The following is an 11,171-nucleotide window of genomic DNA, read 5'->3' as shown; positions in this document are numbered from 1 at the left end:
CTGTCCTACAATAATGTAATTTTATTATCCTGAAGGGGGGGGGGTTACATAGTAAGGAAAGAAGCTTGTTATTGGGTTCATTATCAGTTAATCTAGCAAAAATCTTCTCAATTCATCAATTCATCATTTGCTCTATAAATTGTCAGTGAGAAATGCTCAAAGTGACATCTTCAAATGCCCAGCACTCTAAACCCAAAGATTTTCAGGTCACTTAAAAATTAAAGCAAAGAAAAGCAGCAAATCATCAAATAAGACGGTGGTAATAGAAAATGTTGCCATTTTTTCTGAAAGGATAATATAATTTCCAACTAACTGCTTATCAACTGACAAATCGTTACAGCTCTATATGAAACACAATAAGGATTTTTTGAGGTGGAGGTAAGACATCAGATTTATACAGAGGCACAACCAAGGCGCACTTTCAATACGGGATGTTTGGATTGTGAAAGTCAAGTGCTGCGTACAAGCAGTCTCAAAAGCAACATTTGTGCAGATTTGATGTGGTTTGCTCAGCAGACTTCTGTGTCTCAACACATTATTTTTCTTTTTTTAATCTCCTCATCAGAGGAGATCAAGAACATGTGAAAGTAGATTTCACAAAATACCCGAAATGGAGTTTACACCTACCAATATAACATCAGGTGCTTTGGTTAAAACAGAAATGATATTTAAATAAACTAGACGAAAAGGCCTCCACACACTGAATAGATGTTCTGATAAATAAATAATAATTTATTTGAGTGCAGCTACGATGTTCGGACATTACGTCTTGATCAGGTTGTATTCAGCAAGTGACCAAAAAGATTCTTATAGACTTTACCTGGTTAAACCAGAGTGTGAGTCCCAGGTTGAGTTCTTCATTCCTTACATCTAATCTTATAAACGCTGTATTACATAATGTACAAAACTGCAATGAACCAAAAGACAATTCTTAAATAAATAAAAGAAAAAAAGAAATAACAAATCCAAACACACACAAAAAAGAGCATGTATTGTGTTTGAGGATATGTGTGATAACGTGTGAGTACCTTGGATAAAGTCTGTGTTTTTTTATCACAGCTTATCAAATGTACACAACTGAATAAACACTAGAGTTTTATTTCATCGACAGAACTACACAAAGTCAGCGCACGTCATCATGTAAAGCAAGTGTGCAGCTTTAAAATGTTTATACAAAGTATTTTACGGTGAAAATGGGCTAAATGGCACATCATGACCGTGCATCTAGAGAAAAATGACATTAATACACAATTTGTGTTATTTATTGTTGTACGTTTGCCATGATTTTGCTCTTCTTTGTCATCGTTTTGCAATTTTTTGTAGTCATCTTGTATCTATTCTTGATCTCTTTGAAGTAATTTTGTGTCTCTTTGTAGTTGTTTTGTGTCTCTTTTTGGTCATTTAGTGTTTCTTTGTAGTTGTTTTGTGTTTCTTTTTGGTCATTTTGTGTGTCTTTGAACTTGTGTTGTGTCCTTTTTTTGGTCATTTTGTGTCTTTCTGAACTCCTTTTGTGTGTCTTTGAACTTGTGTTGTCTCCTTTTGGTTGTTTCGTGTCCCTTTGTAGTTGTATTGTTTCTCTATTGAATGTTAACATCAGTGTCAGAGGCCCGTGTCAGTCAGGTTTAACAGCCTGCAAACTGCAGTGTAAATCTTCTGTGCACAGTGGAGATAAAGACACAGAAAAATAAAGGTACAGCACGTCCTCTCCAGATACTGACGAGGAAGGAATGTAAAAATTGGCATGTCTTGAGGCTCAGAGTGGAGCCAGACACAGATGTGATGGCAAAGCTTTTCATCATCGCAGCATTTTTCACAGGATTTCAAGCACACTTCAGTGAGTTGAGAGCGACACTTGAGTTCAGCCCAGGCGGGATTGTTTTGTGTCAACAGTAAAGCTCGCTGGGGTCCATGTCCTGGATAAGAGAAGTAAACATCGTTGCACAAAGAGCTCCAACGCTCGTCCAATATGACTCATCCTGAGAGTGAACTTTACACTCTGGCTGTTTGCCACAAAGGAATAAATGAAACCATCGTGCCAAGAGCTGACCTACTTCTACTTCGATCAGTGTATTTACATTATGCTTCACTCCTTTTTAATTTAACTGTTTCTTTCTCACTACAGACGGTAGGCAAGCCTTTAGATTGATGGGCTGGATGTTAACATTTACATGAAGAAAGCCTGCAACAACATTTGAATAGACTCATCAGAGGCACTGAGCTCACCAAAACACAGCACAGAACTCAACATTTACTAATTAATGAATAACTAATTTGATAATAAAGCTGTTCATGTTACACTTTGGACCATTAAAACTATGAAGAGACTGATGAAAAGAATGGGAACGCTTCCTGTGGAGACCAGGAAGAAAAAAAACAAAAAACAAATCGTTTTGATAATGTTAATGAAGTGCAACTGGACGTGTTTCAGTTTCTTGAAGAGGTTTCACCTCTCATCCAAGAGGCTTCTTCAGTTCTAACTAACTGGAGGGGAGTTACAGGCTTGTAAACTATGTGTGGGAGTGTCCTTACAGTCCACAGTAATGTTTCAGTCGCAGTAAGATAATATAAGACGTGTTTGTCTGCTACAGTACAGATGAGAAGGAAACATTTTTGAGAGAATGACTTAAATCAAAGTAAATATAGTTGAGAAAATGAATGGATAATTGGATGAACACCACCTTGATGCTCTCGTGCTCCTCGTGCTCTTCTCCTCTTCCTCCATGTTGCACCTGTCAGAGGGGGCGGGATCAGTGACGTCACCTGGGGCTGTGGGGGAGGGGAGGGGTGATGATTCGCGTCAGACGCCAGCTCTCTGTGGGAAAGTTGTTCTCAGTCCGGCTGTAAACGCTTTCCTCAAAGATAAACTCAGCCGGACAAACATGTCTTCTTAAGTGACAAGTGGAACTACTATGCAGAGCAGCGGCTTCGTCACGTTTTTCTCCAAATATTCAGGATTTCTGGTGGATTTTGAGTCGCCTACAGGTTAAAGAGTGAAGCTACCGCGGAAGGATAAGGAGCAGCGAGATGGGAAATATGATACTGATGGCGCTGCTGCTGGTGCACCTGCCCACAGGTGAGGCTCTGAGGGCCGCGTAGGAAACACACCCTTAACCTAAAGTTCATACTCGTTGTTAATATCATCTGTTTTTTATTTTTATATATCGTTTATAGGCAGGAATTTAGGGTGAAGCCGCTCAAGCAAACAGTCGAAACCAATATAATGTGTTCAGGTTAATTATCGACAGGTGTAAACAGCACAAGGCCGACTGTCGTCACGTGACTGGACACTGTCAGTAGGTTTTCCTGACGTGATCTCAAAAACACAAAACATCAGGCTGTTCACACAGTGGACACAGACTAGATTTGGCACAGGGCAATATTAAATCAATCAATGTCAAATGTTTAATTCTTTATTCAATCAAACCTTCAATCAAAAGATTACTTTTTATTATCGTTAATCTGTTGTTGAGCTGGAATAATTAGTCAGTTAATCGACCAGTGAAACAGAAAGTTAATTAATTTTGAATAATTGTATAATTTTTTTAGTCGTTTATTAAGCAAAAATGTAAAAAATAATAATAATAAAATCCAGTTCCAGCCTCTAAGATTAGAAGATTTGCGTCTATTTTTCTGGTTTATATCCTTGTAAACTAAATAGGGCTGCAACTTTCAATTACTATTTCCATTACAAATGTATCGTTTGGTCTGTAAACCATCAGATAAAATATGACAAATGTATTCCCAAGAGTCCAGGGTGACTTTACTATAATGCAATACAATTCACATTGGATTATTAATGATGAATGGATTATGAAATTAGTTACAAGGTAATTATCTGTCAGTTAACTAAAGAATAATTATTAATTATAACCATAGCTGCAGCCACACTCAGATCAATACTTTGTTGTTTAATCAATTGATTGTTGGTTTTATAAAGTATCAGAAAAAGAAAACATTGTAAATGTTTTGTATAAGAGTTAAACATGTTTGTTGAGACTGTTGTCAGATAAAGTGTGCAATTTGTAGACGTCACCTTGGGCTCTGAAAACTCTGAAAGACTTTTGTTTAATAAACAAATCAATCAATCAGTGACTTGAAAAGAATACCACAATAACATAATATCCACATCAGCCAAATATCAAAGACTAAATCAGTCATTCAAATGCTCAAATTTACAGGCCCTCGTTAAATCCTCTCACATATAAAGAATCTGGTGGCTTTGTTTCCTTCTTCAGAGCCCTATGTGACGTCTTCAAACTGCTTCTTTTGACAATCACACAGTCTAGAAAACCAAAGAGTCTTCATCTGCTATCATAAATGACGAAGAAAAGCAAATCTTCACATTTAAGAAGCTGAAACCAGCAAATTTTTGTCGATTTTTCCTTAAGAAATTACTTCAACGATTAATTGATTATCAACATAGCTGACCACTAATTTTCTTTCGATTGACAAACTGAGGAATTGACTAATCATTGCAGCTCTATAATTGTTTAATAATTTTTAAGGTAAATCCCTCCAAAATCTGCTTTTTCCAGCTTCTACAACAGTAAACTAAATATCATTGAGTTTAAGACTCGTTCGGACAAAATGAGCAATTTGGAGACATCAGCTTCAGTAAATCATCATGGCTGTTTTTTTTCCCTCTTTCAGACATTTAATGGATCAAACAGTCCTTTTCTTAAAGTAATTGGTTGATAAAATAAAAAAATTTGAGTTGCAGCTCTAATTTGTCTGTATATTTATGAGAGAAAACACGCGTCTCTATCAGGGTTTTGGACACCGTGTTCAAAGAGAAAGTGTTCAAACTTCAACCTTAAATCTTAACTCATCTTCAGGTCACCTGTCGTCAGCTTGTTTTCTCTAACTCTACACTGCTGAGCATGATTGACAGCTGTTAGATCGTCTAATGATATAGTGCTGTGTGTGTGCACACTTAAAGGCTTCTGGAGTAATCTGTTAACCAGTCCGGTCAGATTCTTATCAGCCCAGCATTCAAGAGCAAAGCTGTCACACAAAACACACGAGAGGTTGTTTTTTTTCCTCTGAAGTTACAGTCATTTGAATAGTGTGTCATACTTGCTTCTGCTTTACATTTTATCTTCTGTGTCATCTGCTCGTATCAGAGCTGCTGTCCATCCAGGTGATTGTTCCAGAGACGGAGAGGAGCACGATGCTGTTCGCCTCTGTGATCCTGCGCTGTGACTACTCCACTTCAGCCAACCCTCAGGATGTCCTGGTCACCTGGAGGTACAAGTCCTTCTGTAAAGACCCAGTGCTGGAGTACTACTCCACAGGTGAGGCCTCAGGTGGAGGGAGAGCGTCATTTTAAAGTGCAATAATGTAGCTGAACGTAGCTTATGTGCTGGTGTGTGTGGCTGCTGTTTACTGTTTATATTTAATTTCATTATCCTACCGGCAGCATGTTAGAAAATAGAAAGAGTGCCACAGTTATGATGGTTTGAGTTTTATGATCTAGAAGAAAAAGAGCATTCATTACATTTTCCTGTGTTTCTGCAGCCTATCAGGCCGCTCTGCAGCTTGGTCAGGACCCCTCCAACGACTGCCCGGACCGTCAGCGCACAGTCCGCACCGTGATCCAGAAGAGAGGCCTTAATGAGCCCATCCTGGGCGCAGACTACAGGGAACGCAAAATTACCATTCAGAACAGTAAGTCTGACCCCATCTTAATGACAGTTTTGATATTTCAGTGTGAGCTGTTGGTACAATCATCCTAATCCTGCATTCCAGTTAATGTCAGAGGTTGATATATTTCCTGGGTGAAATTTCTAGCTTCTGGTGCACAACACCAAAAATGAACAAAAACCTTTGCTGACCGTGACAAAATGTTGTTTCTCTGGCAAGTGTACACACAATTGCACCCTCATCAGTGCAGCCCAGTTTTTATAAAGAAATAGAGGGAAAACAACACATGACGTCACAGACACCATTTATTTTATGGCACTTTTATACCAGGAAATGTTTCTAAATACTCTATTCATTAGCCTCATATAAATAATGTAGTCTACAAATACATCCTACCCTCCCCAGGAGTGCTGACATTGTTGTGTTACGTGAGAAAACTGCTCCATCATGTCTGGGTCGATGGATTTAAGTTTACAAGTAGTTGTAAAGAGTTTTCTGGAGCGCAGCATTAAACCACTGGTTTGTGATCTGGTTCCATATTAGCTGCTTACTGAATGATTGAGAAATGAATATTCTTTATGTTTGGTAGATCTGTGAACATACTGTAAGTTAACAAAAAAGTATTTGTTAATCAGTGCATTACTTTATAAAACTACAGGAGCCAGAACTAACATACCAGCAAACACACAGAAGATATAGAGCAAACAATTAAACTAAGACAAAATAATTCAAATACCTACAAAGACTTTGTGCATGTCTTTATCGTGTTTTTGTTTGAATAATATTTTTACCTCCGTTATACTGCGGTGATCTAGATGAGTTTTGTACATTTAAACCTTACATTCATATTTTGTTTTTAAGTCATGCTAATGTGACGTTATCTGTCAACAGAGGCTGACCTGGTCATCACTGAGGTGATGTGGTGGGATAACGGCGTGTATTTCTGCAACATTGATGCTGCTGGTGACACGACAGGAGACTCTGACCGTGAAGTCAAACTCATCGTGTACCGTAAGTTTCCTCAGTTGATGTTGTGGCAAAAAGAAGGTCACACAGACCCTGCAAAGACTTTGTGATGAACAATGAGTAATGATGTGTTCCTGCCTGTTTCAGACTGGCTGACGGTCCTGTTGATCATCCTCGGTGCTCTCATGCTCATCATGCTCCTCTGCATATGCTGCTGTCAGTGCTGCCCACAGAAGTGCTGCTGCTACGTGCGCTGCCCGTGTTGTCCACAGACATGCTGCTGCCCGGAAAAAGGTAGAAGAGATGCTTTTTGTTTGATTATTTTTCACCCACAACTGACACTGAAATGCTCTTATTTGAAACAAGTAATTACATCAGTTTAAAATTCTGATCTGATGTTGACCTGACATCACACTGAACAGCACCGATCTGAGTTTGTTTCTTGCGATACCTCAAGTCAAGGTACCTGGATCATGTTTGAACAGCTGTTAAATCAGTCTTAGACAGGGAAGACATTTTGATTTGTCACAGTAGGACAATCACAGGTGTGTTTATGATACAATGACAGATGGCTGTTTAAGTGTCCTGGTGTTGTGCATGCTGGCTCACTGTCTCACTCTTGTGGCTTACTTGAAAACCTGTGCTTTGCCTTCTATTTAACTATGATGAGTCAAACTGTCGGCTGTAATAAAGTCCTGTTATATATGGCTCCGAACAAGGAGAGGCTGTGCAGGATCATCTTTATTTACAACAGTGGCATAAACATTCAGCGCCTCATTGACAAAATGGTTTTGAGTCATCTCACAAACCTTTGAAACTTTTGTCTTTCAGCTGTGATGCAGCACAGGATGCTGCAGGAGGCTCAGAAGGCCATGGCTCCTTGGATGCATGGTCAACCTATTTACGCTCCGATTAGCTCCAACGCCTCCGTTCAGGGCGTTCCCATACTGCATTCAGGTGAGTGAATAAAAGTACAGTCAGACTTATCTTTGATGTTTTGGCGCAGCACTCTCGCTCCGACCCAAGGGCGTATGTTTGCTTTGGTTTCAGACACAGAGGAAAAAAAGTAGCAAAATAAAAGACCTGAAATTATGCAAACAGTACTTTGTATCTATATTTTTATATTTATATCTATATCTAGCAAATCACACATTATGTTGTTGATGTTGAAACGTTTTTGTGCTAGCCCTGATAAATTGCTGTATTAAGCTATTAAAGCATAAAATCACATTAAGTTTCATAGGTACAAACTGAGTTTGAATCTTGTACTGACTTTAAACTGAGTTGACTTTTATTGCTGTTCAGTTTTTGAACTTTTTTACCTGACAACATGCAGTTAAGGTCACAGTCATTGATTAAGGCATTAGTATCTCCACTAGTTGGATTGTTAGGGAAACCTGTATGTAGCCTGAGAGGCAAAACCCAGGGTTAAAATTCAATGCAACACTTACTGCTGTGACTGAATCCTAAAGTTGATTATTGTGAACACAGTGATAATTGAAGGCAACATTCGCTAACTGAGAGCTTCTTTTATCTGGATATGGTTCAAGTCTGTTAAAAGAGATTTTGATCAGTAAATCAGACTCAAACTATAAAAGCAGAGGAGATAAAAAATATAATTTTGAAAAGCAAACACCACTTAAAATGATGATAATATTGCTCCATATCTGCTGGATGTGTAAATATGAAGCCTTCTGCTAGTAAGTTTGAAATATCAGCTTTATAAAATGAAGATGTGTTTCTGCTGCCTCTGAGTGGCAAAAATCTGTCATTGCAGGTTATTCATGTCTCCAAATTCTGTTTTCCCAGGCTCGTACTCGGACTATCCCGTCAAACAAAACTTTGCCATGGCTCCCATGCAGCTGTCACCCATGGCCCTGCAGCAGCAGCCCCCTCCTCCTCCTCATCATCACCACATGAATGGCAGTGCACGCGACAGCATTCAAGGCACCGGCCAGGTGCTGGACTACCTGGAGCACCAGGTGAGGGGGCTGGATGTGGCCGCACCTCAAATGGCTCATTACGGTGTCCAACACATGCACCCATTAGAGCCTCAATACCAGCCTCAGCCAGCGCCTGTGGCAGTTCCCTACACACCCGGGCCCCCGAGCATGTTGTCAGCCCTGGATGAGATGGGGGTCCGAGGGATGGAGAGAAGGGTGATCACCCTGCCTCCTATTGTCCAGCGTGTACCCAGCTTTTCCTCACGCAGGGGGCCTGGGGCTGGAGATGGAGCCAGAGGTGGTCCCAGACTATCCAGCCAGTCCAGTGGGAGCACAAACCGCTCTGGGGGAGGTCTCCCCCGCAACAGTCGTGGCTACAGAGACGTCTCTCCTCCCAGACGAGGGATCCTGCGTCAGTATAGCGATGACTCCGACTGGGAGAACAGGCGAGGAAGAGCACCAAACAGGAATTCGAGGAACGAGAGAGGAAGCTCAGGTGGGAGGAGAGGTGGTGGATCCAGACCTCGTGCTCGTAGTCGTGATGACCTGATGGAGGAGCTGCACAGCAGAGCAGCTCGGAGGGAGAGGAGCTATTCACCTCCTCAGCGTCGCAAAGGGTCCTGGAGCTCAGATGAAGAGGACAGCAGCAGCAGGAGGAGGAAAGGTGGGAAAGGAAAGGATTGGCCAGAGAAGCCACCCAGCTACTTCTCCATAGAGAACCAGTCCGGACACGGTAACAGCCAGAGGAACTACACCCACTTCTCTGTAAGAAATACTGACATGCACTCTAAACCAATGATCTGATGAGTTTTATTCTGTTCGTGTCACTGTCCTTATTTTTTTTTAAAGTCTTGACTTCTTTCTTTCATCACTTTATAGTCATGCTAACAGCATGGATAAAGGAAGTAAATATGAAAAATCCAAATAAAAATTTTCCTTTTCCTATCTGGTCAGAGTTTCATGCATAAGGCTTGAGGAGACCTCAGCATGTCTAAAATCCTGGCTATGAGTTGAATTGCTATTACACTTTGTACATATATTCATGGTTCCCAGTCAACCTTAGTGATTCACTGATTATTCTTTTAGTGACATTTTTCATCTTTGGTTTGTAGTCAAATGTCTTGACAAGTACTTGATGGATTCTTGGCTCTACAGGGGTAAATTGTAAGAACTTTGATCAATTTATTTCTTATCTAGTCCAATCATCAGGTCAAAATTTCACTTTGCTTTATGAACAAATATCTGTAAAATTGACGACCTTCCCATCAACCTCAGCTGCTATTTTTGCTTAGTGCCAATTACCAATTAGTTTAGCATGCTAACACGCTAAACTAAGATGGTAAACCTGGTAGGATTATGGTTTAATAAAGTAATAAATAAGAAAGTAAACATTATATATGCTGAACATTATCATGTTAGCAGTATAATTGTGAGCGTGTTAACATGCTGACTTTAGCATTAGCTCAAAGCATCTCTGTCTGTGTACAGAGCTTCAAGCATGACTGTGGCACGCTCTTGGGTACTTTCTGTCTTTCATCACTAGGCATGGCATTAGTGTTTTCAACAAAAATATTTTGTTGTCCCATCCCTAATCATCACTCCTTGTCTTCTTGGTCTTTTCTTCTCCTTGTCTGTATTGAATCATCATGCACTCTCTCCCTCTTTAACTCAATCTCACCCCTCTCACTTTTCTCTCATAGGATAGAGGCTCCCATAGCAGCACCAGCGTAGTCATCTGAAGCATTTCTCTCTTTTTTTGACCTTTTCCTGAATGTTTCCAGAACTGTGAAAACGAAGACCATCAGCAGGTGCCTTCATCTGTTCAATCAGAGATATAGTTGTTGTGAGTTGTTGTGATAGTTGATCGTGGGTGCTGAAAATGTACTGTATAGATATATTTTACTCTGTATGCACTGTATGTAATTAGAACAAAATACAATTCTATGCATGAAGAAAAACTCAGCTGAGACTGTAAATTGCAGATAATATGCAGTTATATCAGAGACATTATAAGAAAAGCTCTTGTATTTGTGATGATTAATGTCGGACTCTTGTTCTAGCTGAATTCAATGGTGTAATTTGTATGCATGTGATTTCCTACTGGTGATGGATACGAGGATCCTTCTGGTATCGTTTATGAAGTAAATGTTAAACAGTTTGAACAAGCAGATTGATGGATACTGTCAGATTTTGAGGGTTATTTAGGTTTAACATTATGAACATGTGTGTTTTTGCAGTAGTGTATATTTGTTTTTGTTAAATAATCTCTTTTTTTTACATAATTTCTTGTACTATTTTATTTCTTTTTTATCTTTATCTACAGTAACATTATAAGACAGTAGCAGCAGTAGTTGCATTGGATGAACCACACCATATGATGAACCAACATATCAGTTTCATTTTCATTCATGTTTGCTTTTTATCACAAACATGATTAGAGATGTATCGTGATAAATGTGTTTGTCTTAAATAAACCTTTTTAGAAACAGCGAGTGTGAAGTGGATCATTCATGCACTCAGACTTTATATATAAGATCTGACAGTCTCAACCAGACATAACTGATCTCTTTGAACTAAAGTGCAGTTTCTATAGCTTGGCCTCCAGGGGGCACCTGTGTC

General features: G+C 39.6%; 1 protein-coding gene across 1 annotated transcript; it reads left to right on the top strand.

The window, feature by feature from the left end:
- Positions 1-2,809: 2,809 nt before the first annotated feature.
- Positions 2,810-11,040, top strand: ildr1b (immunoglobulin-like domain containing receptor 1b). Its single transcript, XM_084361363.1, has 8 exons — positions 2,810-3,073; positions 5,124-5,294; positions 5,518-5,667; positions 6,535-6,654; positions 6,757-6,903; positions 7,441-7,566; positions 8,419-9,317; positions 10,253-11,040. The coding sequence occupies exons 1-8, from the start codon at positions 3,025-3,027 to the stop codon at positions 10,289-10,291; spliced, it is 1,701 nt and encodes a 566-aa protein (XP_084217489.1). The 5' UTR covers positions 2,810-3,024; the 3' UTR covers positions 10,292-11,040.
- The last annotated feature ends 131 nt before the right edge of the window (positions 11,041-11,171 follow it).

This window comes from Pagrus pagrus (assembly GCF_965226575.1).
Source record: "Pagrus pagrus genome assembly, chromosome: 9".
NCBI classification, from domain to species: domain Eukaryota; kingdom Metazoa; phylum Chordata; class Actinopteri; order Spariformes; family Sparidae; genus Pagrus; species Pagrus pagrus.
Note: the sequence above shows the minus strand (reverse complement) of the source record. Positions and strands in the feature narration are given on the sequence as shown.